This window comes from Mobula hypostoma, chromosome 29 (assembly GCF_963921235.1).
Source record: "Mobula hypostoma chromosome 29, sMobHyp1.1, whole genome shotgun sequence".
In the NCBI taxonomy this organism is placed as follows: domain Eukaryota; kingdom Metazoa; phylum Chordata; class Chondrichthyes; order Myliobatiformes; family Myliobatidae; genus Mobula; species Mobula hypostoma.
In genome coordinates, this window is record NC_086125.1 from 28,518,215 (window position 1) to 28,543,728 (window position 25,514).

Below are 25,514 nucleotides of genomic sequence, written 5' to 3' on the forward strand. Positions count from 1 at the left end.
TCTCTCACTGCTCCATCTGGGGTTCAAACTCACAAAACTCCCAGCTGACATCACCCGATCAAACTAACAGGAGACATTTGTTAACCAATCGGGAGACACTGGATTTTCCATTTATATCATCGGCAAACAGACATTTGTATAAATAAATCCTTCAGTTTACACGTGGGAACAAAAGCCCACTGTATGAAATAGTTGGGTAGGCACATTTTAGATAACCTGCTCTTCAGATGATGGTGAGTGTCTCCACTAAACACCTTAACTCAAAAGATACTGAAAGGCCCCTGCTGCATATGTTTACTGTATTTATACATTGGTGCCTTTAGTACCAACTGTGATATACTGGTACCCATTTGAAGTGGCTAGGAGCCATCAAAGTTCAAACACACCAGTGCATTACGCAGGGGTGTAGATGGCTACAGGATCTTCTCAACTCCTGCCACTGTAAACATACACCTGAGCTACGCAATGCATATTTATAGGATATTGGGATCTTTGCCTTGAGAAAGCAGCCAACATGATTAAGGACCACCACCCCCCCCCCATAATCCCAGACATTCCCTCTTCTTCCCTGTCCCATTAGACAGAATTTACAGGTGGTCCCCCAGGAATGTGTTAATATTTACAGGGGGTCCCAGTAAGCGTGTTAGTATTTCCAGGAGGTCCGGGGTGAGTGTCGATATCCAGGAGTCTACAGAAGTGAAGGCAGAGAGTCTTCAGGAGTGTGTTTGTTTTATGATGGGTTCTTACAAAGTAATTTACAAAGGGTCTCCAGGGCATCTGCCAGTGTTTATAGGGGATCACTCAGGAGTGTATTGGTTTTTAAAGGGGGTCCCAAGAAAATCTCAGTATTTGTAGGAGGTCTTGGGACTGTCAATACTGACAGGGGATCATTAGGAATGTTTGATCCTGAACTCGGTTGCTGTCTGTGTGGAGTTTTCACGTGCACCCTGTGATTGTAAGGGCTTCCCCAGGTGCTCCAGCTTCCACCACAGAGATGTGAAAGTTGGTAGGTTAACTGGCATTATAGAGAAATCCTCTCATTCACTTTCCTCACTCTCTCCCATTATCCTCCCCATGGCCCTTTCAATTAATATTCTCATGTGGACCTGATCGCCTCTAGAAGCCCCACCAAACCACAGGTAATAATTTCCAGATCATCAAAAACTCTAAAGACCTTTCTCTTCACATTCCCATGCATCTCTGCCCAGAATTTAACAACTGTCTTCCTTACTTCTCAAATCACCTGCTAATGGAAAGGGTTTCCCTCTAATCCCTAGACAACCCCCATCAAATCTCCTCTCAAACTTCTTTGGTCCACAGAGAACAACGTCAGGTTCTCCTGTCTACCCCTGAATCTGACATCCCACAATCCAGTAGGAAATCATTTCTGTCCCCACCATGCCCTACCGCTACCTTCACATCCTCTCCAAATTGTAGTGACCAGAATTGGACGCAGGTTTCCCTTTGTGACTAAACCCCTGAACTTTGTACACTGTAGTGCTGGAGATGTTGCTGGTGCATTGATCTGGCTGAAATTATAGGCCATTGGTAATCCGGGCATTGATCAACTTGGTCCCTGGATCTGGAGACTGAGAGGTGATCTTACAGAGGTGTATAAAATCATCAGGGGCATAGACAGGGTGATGCACACAGCTCTGACTCTTTTACCCCAGTTGTGAAACAAGAACTAGGGGGCATAGGTTTAGGGTGAGACAGGAGAGATTCAATAGGAACAGGAGGGGCAATATTTTCACCTAGAAAGTGGTCAGTAAAAGGAATGACCTGCCAGAGGAAATCCTAGAAATCATACAGCACAGAAACAGGCCCTTTGGTCCACCTCGTCCAAAACAAACATTTATTCTGTCTAGCCCCATGGACCTGCACCTGGACCACAGCCCTCCAAGTGGTTGAGGCAGTTGCAATGACAACATTTGGTAAATTGGTTTATTATTGTCATTTGCGCTGAGGTACAGTGAAAAAAATGCCAACCATACAGGACACTTCATCAGACCAGCACATTGAGGTACTACAGGGGAAAAAGCAACAACAGAGTGCAGAATAAAGTGTTACAGCTACAGAGAAAGTGCAGTGCAGGCAGACAATAGGGTGCAAGGCCATAATGAGATAGACTGGGAGGTCAAGGGTCCATCTTACTGTACTATCTTATCATACATTTTAAGGCACTTAGACTGGTACATGGATAAGAAAGGTTTAGAGGGATATGGGCCAACCATGGGCAAATGAGACTTGTTTAAGATCAACATCTCGGTTCCAAGGATGTGCTGGGGGGCCATCCACAAAGGTCGCCATACTTCCGCTGCCAATATAGTACGCCCACAACTTACTAATCTGTATGTTGTTGGAATGTGGGAGGAAGCTCCTTCCAGCCAGCAGTGGGAATTGAACCCCGATCACTGGCACTGTAATAACATTATACTTGCTGCTACACTACTGTGCTATATTTACATGCTGTATGACTCCATGATTGATTCTCTACCCGGATCTTGACATTTTGCATCTCCCTGAGGGATTGGAGGTCAGAATCGTCGATGGAGATGGGGGTGAGGTCAGATCCAGAGTGGTCCTCACCTGTGTCGACGTCATTGGGCCAGCCGGTACTCTGACTGCTGCCGGCGGCTGGTGATCGGCCCGTGCCCGAGTAGAAGACTTCATCCACTGGGCTCTCCATCTCGCTGTCCTCGATAGATTTGTGTCGCTTGGTGGAACTGAGGAAAACATCCAGGAAAAAATCTCAGAATATGCCGCAGTGAAGACCTAAAACAGGTGAGTGTATCTCTGCGTACATCAGGGAGATTCCCGTTAACCCCCTCGGAGCAGATTCCCCCAAGGAAGCCCAGGGTCCCAGTCGGTCTATCGGCAGGTAACAGTGACAAGTAAACCAAGAAGTGGGTTGTCTTTTGTCTCTTGTTGGTAATGAACCTGTGTGTACGGCCCTCATGAACCACCCCTCCCCCCTCCGCCTGCTGAGTCCGGTGAGCACTGAGTGAGGCTGGTATTTGGGTACTTACCTGGTGGAAGGGGGTGTGGTGATACTGCGTCTTCCCAGGGGCACCTGGTTGATGCTGTAGTAACCAGGGCTTTCCAGGTCAGCCAGGTTGAAGCTGGGTCCTGTGGCAGCAGCTACAGGAGCTGTGGAGGGAAAGGCAGGAATTAAAGCAGAGAATGTGGTACAAGGACAGGCCGGGGCGGGACGTCCCCCAGCCTCCTAACATTCATCGGCACATCCCTGAACCTCCTCACTTCGGCTAGCAAAACCATCAATCACTCACCTCCAACTGGGATAACCTCCAACCCCTTCACCTCTCCTGGGATATCCCTCATCCCTTTCCTCTCTGCTTGAGCATCTCTTAACCCCTCATCTCTGTTGGGACATCCTCCAACTCCTCACCTCTGCTTTGGTTTTCTCACCGCCGCTGGGACATCTCTGGAATTCCTCACCTCCCCTGGGATATCCTCCAATTCCTCATTGCTGCTTTTGGTCCCCCACCTCCCCTGGAACATCCCCAACCCTCACCCCCGTTCCCACCCGCCCCCATATTCACCACATCCACCACTCCACATTCATCAATTTATGTTGTCACCTCCTTGAAAATCTCAGTGAGGATCATGAGGCATGACATCACAAATGCATGCTGATTGACCCTAATCAGACTATGCTTCTCCAAATACTCGTAAACCTTGTCCCTAAGAACCCTTTGAATTGGTTTGCCCACCAATGACGTAAGATGCAGACAAATATTTTATTGGCAGTCAGGATGCAATAGGGAATGGCTTTGAAGATAATACAAACTTTGTACTAAATACGATGCATTAAATATATCAAACCTTATGCTGCCTCTTTCTTGCTTTGTCTCTCTCTCTCTCACCATTTCATACACACACTCACAGAATTTTAAATACAATGTGCCATATTCAAATTTCAAATCTTGTTCATTTATCCTTGCTCTCAAATTGTCAGAAATTCAAGAAATCATCAACTCAATTAACCAAGGAACTTTCATAGCAGAAGAATCTCTGAGCATCATTGAGCAAAAAAATACTGGAGGAAATCAGCAAGTTAGGCAGTATCTGTGGAAGGGAATAAACAGTCAACATCCTGGGCTGAAACCCTTCATCAGGACTGGAAAGGAATTGAGAAGAAGCCAGAATAATAAAGAGGGAAGGTAGCTGGGTGAGGGATGGGGTTGAAGTAGGACTCTGGGAGGTGAAAGGTGGAGGAGGTAAAGGGCTGAAGAAGAAGGAATCTGATAGGAGAGGATTGTGGACCATGAAAGTAATCTCTGAATTGGAGATATGTACTCACTTTGTGACACTCTCACAAGTTCTGTAACACTGAAGACTCCTGATGTGATAAAACAGTCTTGAAAATTCAGATGTCCTAGATTGAGAAAAGGGGAAAGGTAAATTAGTCAGAAGAATGTAAAATGATACACAACAGACACAATCCTGATTGGACTCTGCTGCCCAGTTTGTATGAGTTACTATCAAGTTACCTCTCATCCTCTGTTCCAGAGAGAAAAGCCCTAGCTTGCTCAACCTATCCTCATAAAACATGCTCTCTAATCCAGGCAGCATCCTGGTAAATATCTTCTGTACCTTCTGAAAGCTTCTAGATCCTTCCTACAATGAGGTGACCAGAACTGAGCACAATATTTCAAGTGTGGTCTAACCATAATTTTATGAGATGCAACATTACCTCACTGCTCTTGTGCTCTTGAACTCAATTCCATAACTAATGAAGGCCAATACTCCATACACCTTCTTAATAACCCTCTCAACTTGCATGACAACTTTGAATCGTCTGTGGACATGGACCCCAAATCCAGCTGTACTTCCACTCTGCTAAGAATCCTGCCATTAACCTTGTATTCTCCCTTCAAATTTGACATTCCAAAGTGAATCACTTCAAGCTCCTCTGGATTGAACTCCATCTGCCACTTCTCAGCCCTAGATCTTCTTCTACACTATCGACAGCACCATCAACTTTTGTTTTATCTACAAACTTACCACCCTTCCACTTCCTCATCAAAGTCATTTATGAAAATCACTGTTCTGTTTTCTCAGGAAGTTGTAAAAGACTGCAAGATATTATATCAAAGGAGAACAGGAATTTCCTTGACAACCTTTTCTCATCACTCAAAGCCGATCACCACTCAGTCTCACGCCCGAGCTCACTGGTTAGATTCAATCCTGACCTGTGGTACTGTTTGTGTGGAATTTTCACTTTCTCCCAGTGACTACGCGGGTTTCCCTCGAGTGCTCTGGTTTCTGGCCAGCTCACAGAAACCTGCTGTACATTGCCCTGGCTGCAGGTGAGTGGTAGGATCTGGAAGGAGTTGAGGGGAATATATGGAGAACGCAGTGGGATTAACGTGGATGGGTCTTGATCCTTGGTGTGGCGTAGTGAGCTGAGGGCACTTTTCTCGCATGACATGAATCTGTGCAAGTTGTACAGCATGAAACCAGGATCTTTTGTCCCGACTGGTCCAGGCCAGTCAAGTTGCCTACCTGAGCTAATCACATGTGCCTACATTTGCCCATTTCCCTTTAAACTTCTCCTATTGATTTAGCTGTCTAAGTACCTTTGAAATGCTGTAATGTAATGTCCCAACCATTTCGGCTGGCAGATTATTGCAAATACTGACCTCCCTCTGTGTGAAACAGGTTCCTATTAATTCTTTCCCCTCTCACCTTAAACGTATGTCACCTAGTTCTTGATTCACCAACCCTGGGAAAAAGACTGTGTGCATTCACCCTATCTATACCCCTCATGGTTCTTTACCCCTCATTATCCTATGATCCAAGGAAAAAAATCCTTGTAATCATAGTGTTGGGATCCTGTACATCCATTTGTCCACACCTGGCCAATATCCCTCTCAACATTTCCTATCCATATACCTACCCATGTTTCTTTTTAAAGTTGTTATCAAAGCTGCCTCATTCGCTTCCTCTGGCAACTTGTTCCACATACTGACCACTCAGTGTGAAAAAATTGCCCTTCAGGTTCCTACTAAATCAGAACCTGTGCCTTCTAGTTTTTGATTTTCTTTCCCTGGGAAAAAGACTGTGTGCATTCACACTATCTGCACACCTCATGGTTTTATACACCTCGAAGATTTCTACTCATTCTCCAATGCTCCAAAGAAAAAGTCCGAGCCAACTCAACTTCTTTCTGTAAATCTGCCCAGGCAACATCCTCATAAATCTCCCCAGCACTCTTTCCAGTTCAGTGGTATCTTTTCTGCAGCAGGGTGACCAAAACTGAACACTATATTCTAATGTGCCCTCACCAGCATCTTGTGCAAGTATCGCATTCATTTGCCCCATCTGGAAGAGAGTCTGGCCTCACTAAATGTCCACTGTTACACCCAACAGGAACACTCTGCTCCCAGGTTCAGGCTGATGAAGGTGGCTTCTGGATTCATCATGGCTTGGTATGGCAACTGCTCTTCCCATGACTGCAGGAAACTGCAGAGAGTTGTGGACAGAATTGAGCACACCACTGCATCCGGCTTCCCCTCCAAAGACTCTGTCTACACTTCTCATTGCCTCGGTAAAGCAGACCCCATCCACCTCGGATATTTGGCCCATCTACCTTTCTTATCCACATACCTGTCCAAGTTCCTTTTATATGTTATTAATATACCTGCCTCAACTTCTTTGGCCACAGTTTAGCATCTTGTCTCAGTGCCTCTGACACTGTGACAGTACTACACGAGACCATCGGCCCTAAAGTTCAGGGTGGGACTTGAACCTACGAACTTCAGGCTCAGTCGTTAGAGCGTTACCCTCCGAGCTCCCAGCTGACACCTGGCAGTGAGGCCGTAAAATCAATGCTGTTTCCATTTATAAGCTTCCCTGTTTTCCAGCCAGGCTAGACTCAGGATCTCTCAGAATGAAAATCACAGCTGTGGCTATTTCTGGGCAGAATTCCTTTGTGATGACATGGGTATAATGTAAGTCACCTGTCCGTTTGAAGTTGGCTTTGACTCCCAAACCAATCCTTTGCCTCACCTCACATTGATTAGTGGCAAAGAGTTTTTTGTCAGGAACAATTTGGTCGTCCAATTGTTTGATCCACTAATTAGTCAGATAAAGGACTGGGTGTGGCTGATAAACTTTACAGTGCATTTCCTTTGACCTGGCGGAGTGAGAAGTCAGGCAGCTGCTTGCCAGCTCCTCTGGGTCTTTGATGTCTCCCTCAGCTGACAGCGCTTCACCTCGAGCTGGCAAGGAGAGTAGCAAGTTACTGAAATTCCTTCAGTTCACTAGGTTAGCCTAAATGGCAGCTGTGAGCTTGAACTCAGTGTGTTCGATGCAAAATTATCAAAGGATTGCTGTAACACTGCTGAGAAGTGGTGGGAATCCAGGATTCGGCTGTTATTCTGATTTGGAGACTGAATTTTCAACCTCTGTGTACCTGTCCGTTATGCAATAAATTCACTGGAGTTTAGCCAGTTACTGAGACTGTGTGCCAAGCTTCTCCCTACTAATCCGGAGAGATTTGGAGAAATGGAGAGTAACATGCCAAAGGAATATGGGCCATTTCGCACTTAAACCTCTTCTCCAATTCAGTGGTTGTTTTGGTTCTACCTTTTCATCCCTTTCCGCCATCGGTTAAATCCTTCATTTCGAGTCATCGTGAAGTAAAACATAGAAACAGGCCCTTCGGCCCCATATAATCCATGCCTGCTCTCAATGACCTACACCCGGACCATAGCCCTCCATACCCCTACTATCCATGTACCTATCCAAACTTCTTTTAAACATTGAAATCGAGTTCACATGGACCACTTGTGATGGCAGCTCATTTCACACTGCCATGACCCTCTGAGTGAAAATGTTTCCACTCATGCTCCTCTTAAACTTTTCACCTTTCACCGTCAAGCCATGACCTCTGGTTGTAGTTGCACCCAACCTTGGTGATAAAAGACTGCTTGTGTTTACCCTCTCTATACCCCTCATAATTTTGTACACCTCAATCAAATCTCCTCTCAATTTTCAATGTTCTAAAAAATACAGCCTTAACCTATTCAATTTTTCCTTATAACTCTGCCCCTCTTGATCCAGCAACATCCCAGTAAATTTTCGCTGCACCCTTTCAATCTTGTTTACATCTTTCCTGTTGGTAGGTGACCAAAACTGTACAAAAATACTCCAAATTAGGCCTCACCAGTATCTTTGTACAACTTCAACATAACATCCCATCTTCTGTTCTCAATACATTGATTTATGAAGGCCAATGTGCCAAAAGCATTTTTTAATGATGCTATCTGACAATGACACCACTTTCAACATATTATGGACTTGTATTCCCAGATCCTTTTGTTCTACCACACTCCTCAGTGTCCTACCGTTCACCGTGCCTTACCAAAGTGAAACACCTCACACTTGTCTGCATTAAATTCTATCCACCATTTTTCAGCCCTTTTTTCCAGTTGGTGCCTCAGTCGTCCATGATAGCCTTCCTCACTGTCCACTACGCCCCCAAATTTGGTGTCACCCGCAAATTTGCTGATCCAGTTAACCACATTATCATCCAGATCATTGATATAGATGACAAATAACACCAGCACCTATCCCTGAGGCACATCACTAGTCATATGCCTCCAGTCAGAGAGGCAACCCTCTACCACCACTCTCTGGCTTCTCCCACAAAGCCAGTGTCTAATCCAATTTACTACATCATCCTGAATGCCAAGCTGACTGATCCTTCTTGACCAACCTCCCATGCGGGACCTTGTCAAATGCCATAAATAGACAACATAGACAACATCCACTGCCTTGCCTTCATCTTCTTTCCTGGTAACTTCCTCGAAAAAATCTATAAAATTGTTTAGACATGACCTACTATGCACAAAGCCATGTTGACTATCCTTAATGAGTCCATGTCTATCCAAAAACTTATATATCCCTTCCTTGGAATACCTTTCAATAACTTTCCCAAAACTGATTTCAGACTCATCTGCCTGGTTTCTGTTTGGAGCCATTTTTAAACAGTGGAACAACATTGGTTATCCACCAATCCTCTGGTACCTCTCCTGTCATTAAGGATGATTTAGATATCTCTACCAGAGCCCCGGCAATTTCTGCACTTGCTCCCATGGGGTCAAGGGAAGTCCTTGTCAGGCCCTGGGGAGTTATCCACCCTGATTTGCCTCGGGGTAGCAAACACCTCCTCCTCTGTAATCTGTTCAGGGTCCATGAAGTTGATGCCACTTTGCCACACTTCTATACACAGCTCAGGACATTTGTTGCACCATGCTCAACCTTGTGATTACTGACTTTGTCTGAGGTCTTACCAACATCTGCCTCCACAATCTCTCCACGAACTGTTCTGGCAATCTGGTTCCCATCCCCCTGCAACTCTAGTCTAAACCCCACCAAGCAAATAAATGCTGCACATGTGTACACACACACACACGAACAGTGACCATGCCAGAGTCAGAAGGGTGGTAATTAGGTAATTATCCTATCAAACAGACTTGAGGAGCTCAGCAAGTCAGGCAGTATCTGTGGAGGGAAATGGACAGTCAAAGTTTCCAGCTGAGACCTTTCATCAGGACTGTAAAGAAAGAGGGGAACACTCACAACACGCTGGAAGAACTCAGCAGGTCGGGCAGCATCCGTGGAAATGATCAGTCAACGTTTTGGGGCCAGAACCCTTCGTCAGGACTGGAGAGGGAAGGGGCAGAGGCTCTATAAAAAAGGTGGGTTTGTAGGGCCTCTGTCCCTTCCCTCTTCAGTTCTGACGAAGAGTTCCGGCCGGAAACGTTGACTGATCGTTTCCACGGATGCTGCCCGACCTGCTGAGTTCCTTCAGCATGTTGTGAGTGTTGCTTTGACCCCAGCATCTGAAAAGAAAGAGGGAAGATAGCCAATATAAAGAGGTGGGGGTGGGGGGAAAGCGGTTCGAGGTGAAATTAATGGTGATTTAACTTTTGGAAGGTGAACATTGCAGGCAAAGCAACTGCCTCTTCTGGGATGATGTCCTTTCTTGCACCACCGCAGTTCACTTCTGGTAAAGATGCTTCCACAGGGCTGGCCCAGGCTGTTCTGGGATTTAGACCCACAGCAGTAAAGCAGTGTTGGCCATTTTGAAGTCACGATGAATCGTGAGTTGGCAGAGAAACTCATATCTGCCTGCTGTTCTTGTTCTTTGCATTAGAAATTGTAGGTTTAGGAGGAACCTGGATGAGTAATGCCATTGCATTTCCACAGGGTACTAAGTCCAACCTCAGGAGAAGCTGCTGGTGGACAATGTTAATATTTAGACACATCATTTATAAGTGAGAGTCCTGCTCATAGTATTTTCCCTGAAGAAATTAGTCTGCTTTTACTGAGAGAGGTGCAGTGGTTTATTTTAATCGTAGAGTCATAGAACACTACATCACAGAAACATGCCCTTTAGCCCATCTAGTCTGTGCCGCACTGTTATTCTGCCTAGTCCCATTGACCTGAAACTGGACCATAGCCATCCATACCCATCCCATCCATGTACTTATCCAAAACTTCTCTTAAATGGTGAACTCAACCACTTCCACCACTTCCACTCACAGCTTGTTTCAGGTTTTCACCACCTTCAAAGTGAACATCCCCCTGATGTTCCCTTTATATATTTCACTTTTTACCTTTAACCCATGAGCTCTAGTTCTAGTCTCACCTAGTTTTCTAAGCTGACAAGTTTCTTAAGTAAACTTATTTTCTTTGTTGGAGACACAAGAGACTGCAAGTGCTGGATTCTGGAGCAACATACAAAGTGCTGGAGGAACTTAATAAAGGCAGCGTTTGGTGGATGGAAATGGACTGTCAATGTTTTTGATGGAGACTCCATCTGGAATAAATGATAGAGGGGAGACAGCCAGTATAAAGAGTTGGGGAAGGGGTGGAACTAGAGCTGGAATTGTCCCTTCCTTTCACCTCTTTATATTGGCTGTCTCCCCTCTATCTCTCCAGTCCAAATAGAGCCTCTCAACTTGAAACAATGACTCTCCATTTCCTTCCATGGATGCTGCTTGACCTGCTAATTTCCTCCAATATTCTGTGTGATCTTGTTTGTGGTCCAGTAGATAAGTTTCCTTGAACCAATACCAGACCCCATCGCTAACTTGTGGGTTGTTAATAAATATTCAGTGATAAAAGTATGTCAACAGATGCAAATTAACAGCTGGTTTGGCATCATCTGTCTTTTGTTTAGAAGAGTTCTAACCCTATCACTCTCTGTAAACCTGACACTGACTATTGAGTAAAATCTCCTAGTCTCAGATTCCTATAGCATGGCTTGTAAACTTTCGGACTTTATTGAATAGTCATTAACCTATTGAATCTTCCCATTTCAGTTTGGATATCATTTGTAAAGTGCCTGTTGTTTCATATTTGCCCCACTATTCCAGATATGGAGGGCAGGGGCTTGTTTTGCTGTGTTGTCTGGATGCTTGCTGTGTTCTTTGTTCATTTGCTGAGCATTGTAGGCATGTTATGTTGACACTGGAAGGTGTGGTGACACTCGTGGCTGCCCTAGCACATCCTTAGTTTGTGTTGGTTGTTAACATTGAATGTTTCCATGCCCACATGATAAATAAATTGGAATCTGAACCAATATTGAGGATGAAGAGTACAGTTGTCTTGAAGAGTAGCAGAGAAGCATACTGTTTTAGAGTAGTACAAGGTCACCTTGGGGTTAAGTAGTTATGGTTTAAAACTCTTTGTTTCAGACTTAACCTTTTCAGCAGCTGTTTCCAATTTAGCATACAAATGCAGTACAATGGTAATGTTATATCTGAATATAAGCCTGATCTTCTTTTGCTCTTTTTCACAAACTAGATGCAAATTAGGAAAATGGCACCATTAGTCCAGCCTCCTGGAGTGCACTTCATTTAGATCTAAACATAGATTCAGTGGCTACTTTTGTTTCAGGTACACCAAGAAGTTCAGTTGTTCAGACCAAACATCAGAATGTGGAAGATGTGCGACCTAAGTGACTTTGGCCGTGGAATCATTGTTGGTGCCAGACTGGGTGGTTTGAGTATCTCAGAACTTTCTTAAATCAGATTGCTGATATCTGGCATTTTCACACGTAACAGTGCCTAGAGTTCACAGAGAATGGTATAAAAATTGAACAATATCCAGTGAGCAGTAGTTCTGTGGGTGAAAATGCCTTGTTAACAAGAGAGGTCAGAGGAGAATGGTTCAAGTTGACAAGAAAGAAATAGTAACGCAAATAACCATGCATTACAACAGTGGTGTGCAGACGAGCATCTCTGAATGTAAACCATGTTGAACTTTGAAGTGGATGGGTTACAGTAGTAGAAGATCATGAACATACACTCAGTGGCCATTTTATTAAGTACAGGAAGGACCTCTAGGTGACTTCTCTCATTTTGTATCCGTTGGGGGAGAGATCCCCCTTGGAGAGCATGTGGGTGGTGTAGGAGGCAGCCAAAGAGAGCGAAGAGTTGCACTGAATGCTGCGTCATCATCGACAATATTGAGTCTGCATCAAGATTGCATCAGAAACCCATGCATCATCAAAGGCCATTCACCCCATCCCATCCATCTCAACTCCGCGAAAGGCTGATCCAATTATCCTTCATCTTTTCTCTACCAAATTCCTTTTTCTTCATCCCTTTACCTCTTCTACCTATCACATTCCCAGCATCTCACTTCATACCACCTCATCACCCATCTACCTTCTCCCTCAGTTAGCTTCACTTATCACCTGCCAGTCTGTACTCCTTCCCCTCCCCCACCTTCTTATTCTAGGTCCTTCCTCCTTCCTTTCAAACCCTGATGAAAAGTCTTGGCCGGGAACATCTCCACAGATGCTACTTGACCTACTCCGTTCCGCCAGCTTTTTTACATGTTACTCTGGATTTCCTTTATTTGCAAAATCTCTTGTACCTAGAGATAGATTATCTATCTCTTCAGAGCAAATGACTTAAAGGGGATGCAGCCCTTACTTCTGGGTCAATCTATTGCCCTGGCTGTGTCCTTGGATCCTGTGCAGATCTGCTGGAAGGATATTTGTGGACAATTTTAGCCTCTCCCTGCTTCAGGCCGTGGTTCACACCACCCTTACGAAAACCACTACCATCCTGGTACCATCATGAAGTGCTTCGAGAGGCTGGTCATAGCGCACATCAATTCCGGCTTTCCAGGCAACTTCGACCCACTGCAATTTGCCGACAGCTGAAATAGTTCCATCGTAGACACCATCTCCCTGGCCCCACAGTTATCTCTGGAGCATCTCGACTGTGAAGACACCTACACCTATATTGTGTATTGACTACAGTTCTGCACTCAACACTATTATTCCAAGCAAATGCATCAGCAAATTCCAGACCCTTGGAATCAATGTCTTCCTCTGGAAATAGATCCTTGACTTTCCAACCAACAGACCACAATCAGTAAGGTTAGGCAGCAGTACATCTGCCATAATTATCATAAGCATTTATGTTCCACAAAGTTGCGTTCTAAGCCCCCTTCTTGACTCCCTGTTCACTCATGACTGTGTGGCCAGATTCTGCTCTAGCTCCATCTACAAGCTTTCAGATGATGCCACCATAGTGGGCTGAATCTTAAAGCAGACGAGTGGAAGTACAGGTAGGAGATAGATAGCGTAGTAACATGGTGTCATGACCACAACCTTTCCCTCAATGTCAACAAAACAAAATAGCCAGTCATTGAATTCAAAAAGGGGAGAGATGTGCAGATGCTCCTGACTACATTAACAGTGTTGAGGCTGAGAGCTTCAAGTTCCTTGGTGTGAACATCGCCAATGGCCTGTCCTGGCCCAGTTCAGAAGTTTCGGCCCACGATGTTGTGCAATCTTTTAACCTGCTCCAAGATCAATCTAACTCTTCCCTCCCACATGGCCCTCCTTTTTTTTCATGAGATTATTCTAATAAATAAATCTAATCAACCTTCTCTCAACCATTTCTGCTCAAAGAGAACAACCACATCTCCTCCTTCTGACCCTGGAGCTGGAATCCCTCATTCCTGAAAGGGCTCCAGCAAGTCTCTTGCACACCCCCCTTCAGGACCTTGGTGTCCTTCTGAAAGGGTGGTGAAACGTATTGGACATAACACTCCAGTTGAGTTGCTGGCCAGCATTGATGGCCAGGCGGGAAATGGGGGACTCAGTGGCTTTGGCGAAAGAGCCATTATATAAGAAGCAATTGTTTATCCTTAAGGCGCCGTTAAAATGTACAATAGGATGGAGCAGGGCAGCTTTGTGGCACTCAGTGTACACAGGGCAAACATTATCAGATAATTAAACAATGAACAGATTAATCTACCCAAGGGTGGACACACACCAGGAACACTAAACTGTACACTATTATTCTCATTTCAATACATTTTGAAAGTGGTGCTTTTTTATAAAGAACCATTGAATACAACATAAATAATTGCTTGCTTTCATCCCTGATACATTTATTTTTTTATATGAGAAAAAAATCTTCTCATTGACTGCATTTTATTTTAAGTTTGTAGGGCACAGTGCCCTTGACCCTAGCCCCCATTTGTTCTCCATTGTTTCAGGGTCAGTGTGCTGATGGATGTGATAAAGGAACTATTACCTCTGCCACCGCTCGCTGAAGAGAAACAGAGGCCATCAGCAGAAAGGGCGAGTGTTCACACCTTTCCTTTTTTCTTGAGAGTAGAGGTGTTTCTGGTGTCGACTCGTGATTTTTGGAAGTGAAGTGTAAGGGGAAAGTATGCAGTTAATGGCAGGCCCCTTAACAACTTTGATATACAGAAAGATACTCAAGTCCTCAGCTCCCTCAAAGTGGGCATACTAGCAGATAGGGTGGTAAAGAAGCCACTTGCCATCATTGGTATGGCACTGAGTATAAGAGTCAAGAAGTTATGTAGTGGTTAGGCTGCAGTTAGGGTTGAGTGTTATAAACACAGGAGATTCTCCAGATGCTCAAAATCTTAAGCAACACACAAAATGTTGGGGGGGCTCAGCAGGCCAGACACCACCCATCCCCAGCCGGGGAATAAATAGTCAATGTTTCAGGGAGGAACGCTTCATCAGAACTGGAAAGGAAGGGAGAAGAAGGTGAAGAAGAAAGAGGAGTAGAAGCTGGCAGGTGAGACCAGGTGAAAGGGAAAGTAGGTGGGTGGGGAAGGGATGGGGTGATGAAGCAGAGAGATAATAGGTGGAAGAGGTAAAGAGCTAATAAAGAAGAAATTGAACATAGTCATAGAGAAATACGGCACAGAAACAGGCCCTTCAGCCCATCTAGTCAATGCTAAAACCATTTAAACTACCTCCTCCCATTGACCTACACTGGGACCATAGCCTCCATACTCCTACCATCAATGTATCTATCCAAACTTCTCTTAAACATTGAAATCAAGCTCAGATGCACCACTTGTTCTGGTAGTTAATTCCACACCCTCACGACCCTCTGAGTGAAACAAGTTTCCCCTCATGTTCCCCTTAAACTTTTGAACTTTCACTCTTAACCGATGATCTCTGGTTGTAGTCCCACCCAACCTCAGTGCTTAAAGCCTGCTTGCATTTACCCTTCCTGTACCCCTCATAAATTAATACAATTCTATCAAATCTCCTCTCAATCTTCTACCTTCTAAGGTATACAGTCCTAACCTTATAACTCAGGTTCTCCAGACCTGGTAACATCCTTGTAAATTTCCTCGGTATTCTTTCAAGCTTGTTTACATCTTTCCTGTACGTAGGTGACCAAAACTGCACACAATACACAAAATTAGGGCTCACCAATGTCTTATACAATTTCAACATAACATCCCATCTTTTGTACTCAGTACATTGATTTATGAAGGCCAATGTACCAAAAGCTATTTTTATGACCCTATCTAGCTGTGACACCACTTTCAATGAATTATGGACCTGTCTTCTCAGATCTTTTTGTTCTACTAGTCTCCTCAGTGCCTTACCACTCACTGAGTAAAACCTACTCTGGTTAGTCCTACCGAAGAGCAAAACCTTGCACTTGTCTGCATTAAATTCCTTCTGCATTTTTCAGCCCATTTTACCAGCTGTTGCAGATCCTTCTGCAGGCCATGTTAGCTTTCCACTGCACCCCAATCTTGGTGTCATCTGTAAATTTGCTGATCCAGTTAGCCACATTATCATCCAGATCATTGATATAGATGGCAAACAACAAAGAATCCAGCACAGCACATCTCCCTATAGCACATCACTAGTCACAGGCCTCCAGTCAGAGAGGCAACCATCTGCTACCACTGTCTGGCTTCTTCCACAAAGCCAATGTATAATCATTTACTACCTCATCTTGAATGCCGAGTGACTGAGCCTTCTTGACCAACCTCCCACACGGGATCTTGTCAAGTACCTTGCTAAAGTCCATATAGACAACATCCACTGTCTTGCCTTCATCCACTTTCCTGGTAACTTCCTCAAAAAACTCTATAAGATTGGTGAGACATGACCTACCATACATAAAGCTACGATGACTATCTTTAATCAGTCCATGTCTATTCAAATACTCATATATCGGGTCCCTTAGAATACCTTCCAATACCTTTTCTACAACTGATGTCAGACTCACTGGCTTATAATTTCCATGTTTATATTTAGAGCCTTTTTTAAACACTGGAACTTTGGCTATCCTCCAATCCTCCAAAACCGCTCCTGTCACGAAGGATGATTTAAATATCTCTGCTAGGGCCCCGGCAATTTCTGCACTTGCTTCCTGTAGAGTCCAAGAGAACACCTTGTCAGGCCCTGGGGATTTATCCACCCTGATTTGTCTCAGGATAGCAAACACCTCCTCCTTTGTAATCTGTATAGAGTCTATGAAGTTGATGCCAGTATGCCTCACTTCTACAGACTCTGTCTCCATATCCTGAGTAAATACCGACATAAAAAATTAATTTTAAATCTCCCCAATCCACACATGGATTACCATTCTCCTTTTCCAGAGGACCAGTTTTGTCCCTTGCAATCCTTTTGCTCTTAACATATGTGTAGAGTCCTTTAGGATTCTCCTTCACCTGGTCTGCTGGAGCATCTTCACACTATCTTTTAGCCTTCCTAATTTCTTTCTTAAGTGTTCTCTTGCATTTCTTATACCCATAAGCACCTCATTTGTTCCTACTTGCTTATATCTGTTATGCACCTCCTGTTTCTCTTAGCCAGGGGCATAATATCTTTGAAAACCAAGCTACCCTACACTTGCTTTATTTACCTTTTATTCTGATAGGCACATGCAACCTTTGTACTCCCAAAATTTTGCACTTGAAGGCCTCCCACTTACACCTTTGCTGGAAACAGCCTGTCCCAATCCCCACTTGCCAGATCATTTCTGATACCATCAAAATTGGCCGTTCTCCAATTCGGATCCTCAACCTGCAGACTAGGCTTATCTTTTTACATTGTTACTTTGAAATTAATGCATTGTGGTCACAAGATGCAAAGTGTTCTCCTACACAAACTTCCTGCCCCGTCTCATTCCCTAATAGTAGGTGCAGTATCTCATGCTTCCTCACTGGGACCTCTACATGATGATGAAGGAAATTTTCCTCAGCACATATGACAAACTTTAAACCTTTTATAGTATGGGATTCCCTGCCAATGTGTGAACAGGAAAGGACAGTGTACCAGGGAGAAAAGGAAGAAGGAATGGAACTAAAGCGAAGAGGTGAGCAGGTTAGGCGAAGAAGAGTGGTGAGAAGGCAACCAGAGTGGGAAACGCAAAAAGAGTGAAGGAGTGAGGGAAGAAAAATTACCGGAAATTAGAGAAATTGATCTTCATGCCATCAGATTGGAGTTTACTCAGACTGAATATGAGGTGTTGCTCCTCCAGTCTGAGGTTTGTTGAGTATTGCTTACAATTATGGTCACCTCATTACAGGAAAGTACTGGAGGCTTTATAGAGGGTGCAGAGAGATTTACCAAGATGCTGCCTATGTGGAGAATTTGGGCAATCTTGAGTAGCTTTTTCAGTAGTATTAGAGGCTAAGATACCTGGGGAGTTTATGGGATTACAAGAAGGTAAGCAGTCAGAATCTGACTTCTTAATTGACTTGCCTTTATGATCCAAAGATTCAAAGTACATTGATTATCAAAGAATGTATAAATTATACAACCTTTACTTACAGACAGTTACAAAACAAGAAACCTGAAAATTAAAAAGAATAAAGACCAACCCGCAAAGCGCACAGCAACAGAAAACAAACACAAATCACTCAAACAATAGAAGTGAGCAACATCACCAGAATTCTGAACCAAATTGAGTCCTTAGATCCAAATCCGCAGAGCAGCCCAGAGTAGGCCCAAAGCTTTGGTGTTCAATTCATCATATTAGTGGGGATAATTGCCGCAGTGTTCACAGACATGAAGCACAGCAGCCGGGGCAGCTCACAGCCTTAGCAATGCTGAAAGAGGAGCCCCCAGTCAATCTGGGTCGGCAGGTATAGATTTTCAATACAGACCGCTGGTCAGTACCAACATCACTGACCAATCCCAGTGACCAGTGAAATGAGAGGGATGGAAAATGGTGGAAATCCAATGAGGATAGCATGGAAGCAAATAGTTTGAGGAAAGTGAAGATCTTGGCAAAATATAACTAAGGGAAAATCTGAACTTGTCATGAACAATTTCAATTTGCCTGTGCTTTAGAAAGGTCGAAAAGCACAAGCACAGTCATGACTCAACAGGTATATCGGAGGGAGTTCACACGTTGCTTTACTTACACTGCCCCTCAGAGAAAGAATTAACTCCTACATGTGAAGACAGACCTCCTAGTGTCAGCCTTGAGGATACATTAAGTCAGTAATAGATGTTCAAGTTACCTTCACGGGTTTATCTTTTAATTATTACTATTACAGACAGAATTCTCACCTGTCAATTCATGGCCCCCTCAACTGTCATGATGAGCAGCACATCATATTCTGTTGGGGTAGCCTCCAACCTGACACATGAACATTGATTTCTCTAACTTCTGTAATTTCACACCCCTCTCACTTCTTTCTTTCCCGTTCTCCATCCTGGTTCAATTCATATCCCTCTCACACCTTATCTTCTCCATTCTGGTTCAATTCATATCCCTCTCACACCTTATCTTCTCCATTCTGGTTCAATTCATATTCCTCTCACACCTTCTCCATCCTGGTTCAATTCATATCCCTCTCACACCTTATCTTCTCCACCCTGGTTCAATTCATATCCCTCTCACACCTTATCTTCTCCATTCTGGTTCAGTTCATATCCCTCTCACACCTTATCTTCTCCATTCTGGTTCAATTCATATTCCTCTCACACCTTCTCCATCTTGGTTCAATTCATATCCTTCTCACACCTTCTCCAACTTGGTTCAATTCATATCCCTCTCTCGCCTTATCTTCTCCATCCTGGTTCAGTTCATATCCCTCTCACACCTTCTCCATCCTGGTTCAATTCATATCCCTCTCACACCTTATCTTCTCCATCCTGGTTCAATTCATATCCCACTCACACCTTCTCCATCCTGGTTCAATTCATATCCCTCTCACACCTTATCTTCTCCATTCTGGTTCAATTCATATCCCTCTCACACCTTATCTTCTCCATTCTGGTTCAATTCATATCCCTCTCACACCTTATCTTCTCCATTCTGGTTCAGTTCATATCCCTCTCACACCTTATCTTCTCCATTCTGGTTCAGTTCATATCCCTCTCACACCTTATCTTCTCCCCAACTGCCCATGACCTCTGTCTGGTGCTCCTCCTCTTTCCCTTTTTCCATGGTCCACTCTCATCTCCTATTAGATCCCTTCTCTAGCCTTTTATGTTTTTCACCAATACCCTCTCAGCTTCTCAATTCATCACCCTTACCCCTCCCAGGTGTAGAGGAAACTTACGAGGATGCTGCCCGGATCTGAGAGCATGTTTTATGAAGAAAGATTAAGTGATCCAGGGCTTTTCCTTTTGGAGCAAAGAAGGAAGAGAGGTGACTTGTTGGAGGTGTTTAAAATGACAGGAAGCATATACAGAGTGGATGGCCAGCATCCTTTTTCCCCAAGGTACAAATGACAAGAAGGCATAACTTTAAGGTTGGAAATAACTATGTAGCTCAGGTGGTTGATGGTTGAGTTGAGTTGTTCTTCAGTCTTGGTAATCCCTTTGCAAACGTTTCATCGCTATACGAGGTGACATCATCATGATCAAGATTAGAGAACTACTCAACCCAACCATAATTTTAATGTGATTGGAGGAAATACAGAAGGTGCCGGAGGTAGATTTTTCACACAGAGTCTGGTGGGTGTGTGGAACATCCTGCAAGGCAAGGCAAGACATTTAAGAGAGTATTAAATAGGGACATGGCTGAAAGCAAAATGGAGAGCTATGTAGATTGATCATGGAGTAGGTTTAAATGTTGGTGTTACATCATGGGCAAAATGGCCTGTACTGCACTGTTCGAAATCTAAATATACTGTCTCTTCCACCCCCATTTTCTAGACTTGCAATACACTTCCCAACTCACTGGTGTTACAACACTCTCTCTGATATCACTAAATTCACCTCCACTACTCAAGGATGTTACATGTGAGCCTGAAATTCACCTAGCCTGCACATCAAAGAAGCACCGGGGACAAGTGGTCATCAGATGTTCAATTTGTAGCTATTGAGTGCACATTATCCTGAAGTACTTGGCTAGAGATTTGCTCAAACTTCATTGGAAAGCTCATTTAGATACACGATGTGAGATTTTTGGCAGCGCGTGGACTGAGTATCTTTCCAAAAATGTTGATTCATTTCCCTGGGACAACACACAGGCCACAAACCCTCTGACAAGGAAATCATTTCCTCTTCTTGTTACAACGAAGAAGGCATCATCACTTAGCCTTCTATAACCCTCTGTCCTCAAACCTTTTTTCCTGCTCCTTAGTGACTCCCTTTGCACCAGAGGCATTGATGACGCAAGTGTTTGCTGCGTGGCATCCAGGAGGGTTTCTTGATGCAGTGTGTGAATAATCCAAACATGAAAATACCTGCAGATGCTGGAAATCCAAGCAAAACGCACTAAAAGTTAGAGTAATTCAGCAGGCCAGGCAGCATCTATGGAAAAGAGTAAACAGTTGATGTTTTGGGCCAAGACCCTTCATCAGGATTGGGAAAAAAGATGAGAAGTCAGAGAAAGAAGGTGCAGGAAGGGGAGGTAGAAATACAAGGTGGTAGGTGATAAGTGAAACTGAGAGGTGGAGGGGTGAAATAAAGAACTGGGAAGTTGATTGGTGAAAGGAATGAAGGGTTGGAGAAGGGGATATCTGATAGGAGAGCGTAGAAGACAATGGAAGAAGGGGAAGGGGAAAAATCACTAGAGGGAGGAGATAAGGTGAGAGAGGAAGTGGGAATGGGAATGGTGAAGGAGGGAGGCAACTACCAGAAGTTAGAGAAATCAATGTTCATGCCATCAGGTTGGAGCATTCCCAGTCGGAATATAAGGAATATACTTCACCCCCTCCTGCCTCCTGGTTTCACCTATCACCTATCACCTTGTATTTCTTCCTCCCCACCTCCCACCTTTTTACTCTTGACTTCTTAAATTCTTTTCTCCAGTCCTGATGAAGGGTCTCGGACCGAAACGTCAACTGTTTACTCTTTTACATGGATGCTGCCTGGCCTGCTGATTCCTCCAGCATTTTGTGTGTGTTGTGTGGATGATCAAACCAGGGAAGGGAACATACTAGACTGCACACAAGGAAGTGGCCTGGCTGGGTGACTGGAGTTTTGAGTGGGAAGAGTACAAGTTATAGAGCAATCGAGTGCTACAACACAGAAACAGACCCCTTAGTCCATTTAATCCATGCTGAGTTATAATTCTGCTTAATCCAATTGACCCACACCTAGTCCATAGCCTTACATACCCCTTCCATCCATGTACTTACCTTAACGTCTCTTAAATGTTGAAATCAAACCCGCACTCAGCACCTCAGCTGGCAGTTCGTTCCACCCTCTCACCACCCTCAGAGTGAAGAAGTACCCCCTCAGGTTCTCCTTGAACATTTCACATTTCACACTTAACCCATGACCTGTACTTCTGCTCCCACCCAACCTCAATGGAAAAGGCCTGCTTGTATTTACCCTATTGACACTCCTGTGTTAATAGATAGGCAGCTGAAACATCTGCCAAAATCTGTAGAGATCTAGAGGAGCTGTAAGGATTAACATGTGTCAGGTGCGATGGAGGGATGTGGCAGGAGTGGTGGAAAGACAGTCAGCATGGCTTTGTTTGAGGAGGTAGTAATACACAAAATGCTCAAGGAACTCAATAGGTCCCTTTATTAGGGTGTCCTAATCTCCTGATAAAGGGTCTCAACCTGAAATGTTGACGGCCTATTTCTCTCCATAGGTGCTACCCTGACCTGCTGAATTCCTTCAACAATTTGTGTATGTTACTCTGGATTTCCAGCATCTGCAGAATTTCGTGTTTATGTTGCATGGAAAGGTTATGTCTTACAAAATTCTGTTGAGTTTTCTGAGGAGGAGATGAAAGATGATTGATGAGGGTAAGGCAGTGGATGTTGTGTACATTGACCTGAGCTATGCTTTCCACAAGGTCTCCCGTGGACGTCTGATCCAGAAGATTAAGACACATGGGATCCATAGAAACTTGGTTGATTGAATTCCAAACTAGCTTGGTAGTGGTGGAGGGGCACTATTCTGACTGGAGGGCTATGACTAGTGGATCACATGGATTGGTGCTGGGACCTCTGCTGTTTGTGATTATACAGTATATAAGTGGCTTGGATGAAAATATAGGTGTGCTGATTAATACATTTAAAGATGACACAAAAATTGGATAATGAGGAAAGTTGTCAAAGGATTCAGCAGGATAGAGTCAAGATGAAAATGTGGGTGGGGAAATGGCAGATGGAGTCCAATCTGGACGAGTGTGGGGTGCTGTGTGTTGAGAGCTTAACTGTTAGAGGAAAGAATAGAGTAAATGGAGGAACCTTAGAAGGATTGATATATGGGGGATCTTGGGATCCATATCCCTGAAAATGACAACACAAGTACGTAGCATGGTGAAGAGAATATATGTCATTGTTCAGGGAGGAAATGCAAAAGTTGTAGCTGTATAGAAATTGGTTAGGCCCTGCTGAGATTATTGTGTGCAATTCTGGTCACCCCATTACAGGAAGGACGTGAAGACTTTGGAGGAGGTGCAGAAGAGTTTGCCAGGATGTTGTCTGGATTAGAGAGTATTAGTTCAAAGGAGAAGTACAAGAGGAGAGGCTGTACTTGATCTGGTATTGGGAAATGAACCTGGTCAGGTGTCAGGTCTCTCAGTGGGAGAGCATTTTGAAGATAGTGTTCACAATTCTATCTCCTTTATCATAGCATTGGGATAGGAGATAGGAACAGACAAGTTAGGGAAACATTTAATTAGAGTAAGGGAAAATATGAGGCTATCAGGCAGGAACTTGGAAGCATAAATTGGAAATAGATGTTCTCAGGGAAACGTACGGAAGAAATGTGGCAAACATTCAGGGGATATTTGCGTGGGGTTCTGCATAGATACGTTCCAATGAGACATGGAAAGGATGGTAGGGTACAGGAACCATGGTGTACAAAGGCTGTTGTAAATCTAGTCAAGAAGAAAAGAAAAGCTTACCAAAGGTTCAAAAAACAAGGTAATGATAGAGATCTAGAAGATTATAAGGCTAGCAGGAAGGAGCTTAAGAATGAAATTAGGACAGCCAGAAGGGGCCATGAGAAGGCCTTGGCGGACAGGATTAAGGAAAACCCCAAGGCATTCTACAAGTATGTGAAGAGCAAGAGGATAAAACATGAGAGAATAGGACCAATCAAATGTGACAGTGGAAATGTTTGCATGGAACCGGAGGAGATGGCAGAGGTACTTAATGAATACTTTGCTTCAGTATTCACTACGGAAAAGGATCTTGGCGATTGTAGGGATGACTTGCAGCAGACTGAAAAGCTCGAGCATGTGGATATTAAGGAAGAGGATGTGCTGGAGCTTTTGGAAAGTGTCAAGTTGGATAAGTCACTGGGACCAGAGGGGATGTACCCCAGGCTACTGTGGGAAGCGAGGGAGGAGATTGCTGAGCCTCTGGCGATGATCTTTGCATCATCAGTGAGGGCGGGAGAGGTTCCAGAGGATTGGAGGGTTGCGGATGTTATTCTCTTATTCAAGAAAGGGAGTAGGGATAGCCCAGGAAATTATAGACCAGTGAGACTTACTTCAGTGGTTGGTAAGTTGATGCAAAAGATCCTGAGAGGCAGGACTTATGAACATTTGGAGAGGCATAATATGATTAGGAATAGGCAGCATGGCCTTGTCAAAGGTAGGTCGTGTCCTTACGAACCTGATTGAATTTTTCGAGGATGTGACTAAACACTTTGATGAAGGCAGAGCCGTAGATGTAGTGTATATGGATTTTGGTAAGGCATTTGATAAAGTACTCCATGCAAGACTTATTGAGAAAGTAAGGAGGCATGGGATCCAAGGGGACATTGCTTTGTGGATCCAAAACTGGCTTGCCCACAGAAGGCAAAGAGCGGTTGTAGACGGGTCATATTCTACATAGAGGCCGGTGACCAGTGGTGTGACTCAGGGATCTGTTCTTGGACCCCTATTCAGTGTGATTTTTATAAATGACCTGGATGAGGAAGTGGAGGGATGGGTTAGTAAATTTGCTGATGACACTAAGGTTGGGGGTGTTGTGGATAGTGTGGAGGGCTGTCAGAGGTTACAATGGGACATTGATAGGATGCAAAACTGGACTGAGAGGTGGCAAATGGAGTTCAACCCAGATAAGTGTGAGGTGGTTCATTTTGGTAAATATGATGGCAGAATATAACATTAATAGCAAGACTCTTGGCATGCAGAGGATCAGAGGGATCTTGGGGTCCGAGTCCATAGGACACTCAAAGCTGCTACGCAGGTTGACTCTGTGGTTAAGAAGGCATACGGTGCATTTGCCTTCATCAATCGTGGGATTGAGTTTAAGAGCCGAGAGGTAATGTTACAGCTATATAAGGACCCTGTTCAGACCCTACTTGCAGTACTGTGCTCAATTCTGGTCATCTCACTACAGGAAGGATGTGAAAACCATAGAAAAGGGTGCAGAGGAGATCTACAAGGATGTTGCCTGGATTGGGTTATGAGAATAGGTTGAGTGAACTCAGCCTTTTTTCCTTGCAGCAACGAAGGATGAGAGGTGACCTGACAGAGGTGTATAAGATGATGAAAGGAATTGATCATGTGGATAGTCAGAGGCTTTTTCCCAGGGCTGAAATGGCTAGCACGAGAGGGCATAGTTTTAAGGTGCTTGGAAGTGGTATAAAGCAGATGTCAGGGGTAAGTTTTTTACATAGAGAGTGGTGAGTGCAGGAATGGGCTGTCGGCGGCGGAGGTGGAGGTGGATATGATAGGGTCTTTTAAAAGACTCCTGGATGGGTACATGGAGCTTAGAAAAATAGAGGGCTATGGGTAAGCCTAGGTATGTTTTAAGGGAAGGACATGTTTGGCATA

At 44.1% G+C, this 25,514-nt stretch overlaps 1 protein-coding gene across 10 annotated transcripts in view; it reads right to left on the reverse strand.

Moving 5' to 3' along the window:
* The window catches only part of LOC134339507 (nuclear factor 1 X-type-like), a 423,369-nt gene that overhangs the window by 76,861 nt on the left and 320,994 nt on the right, over window positions 1-25,514 (reverse strand). For all 10 annotated transcript variants that reach the window (XM_063036098.1, XM_063036099.1, XM_063036092.1 and 7 more), the window contains 3 exons: window positions 4,325-4,399; window positions 3,030-3,150; window positions 2,590-2,726 (listed from right to left, as the gene is read on the reverse strand). In XM_063036098.1, the coding sequence (XP_062892168.1) occupies window positions 2,590-2,726; window positions 3,030-3,150; window positions 4,325-4,399 (333 nt within the window). The remainder of the gene's footprint in view (window positions 1-2,589; window positions 2,727-3,029; window positions 3,151-4,324; window positions 4,400-25,514) is intronic.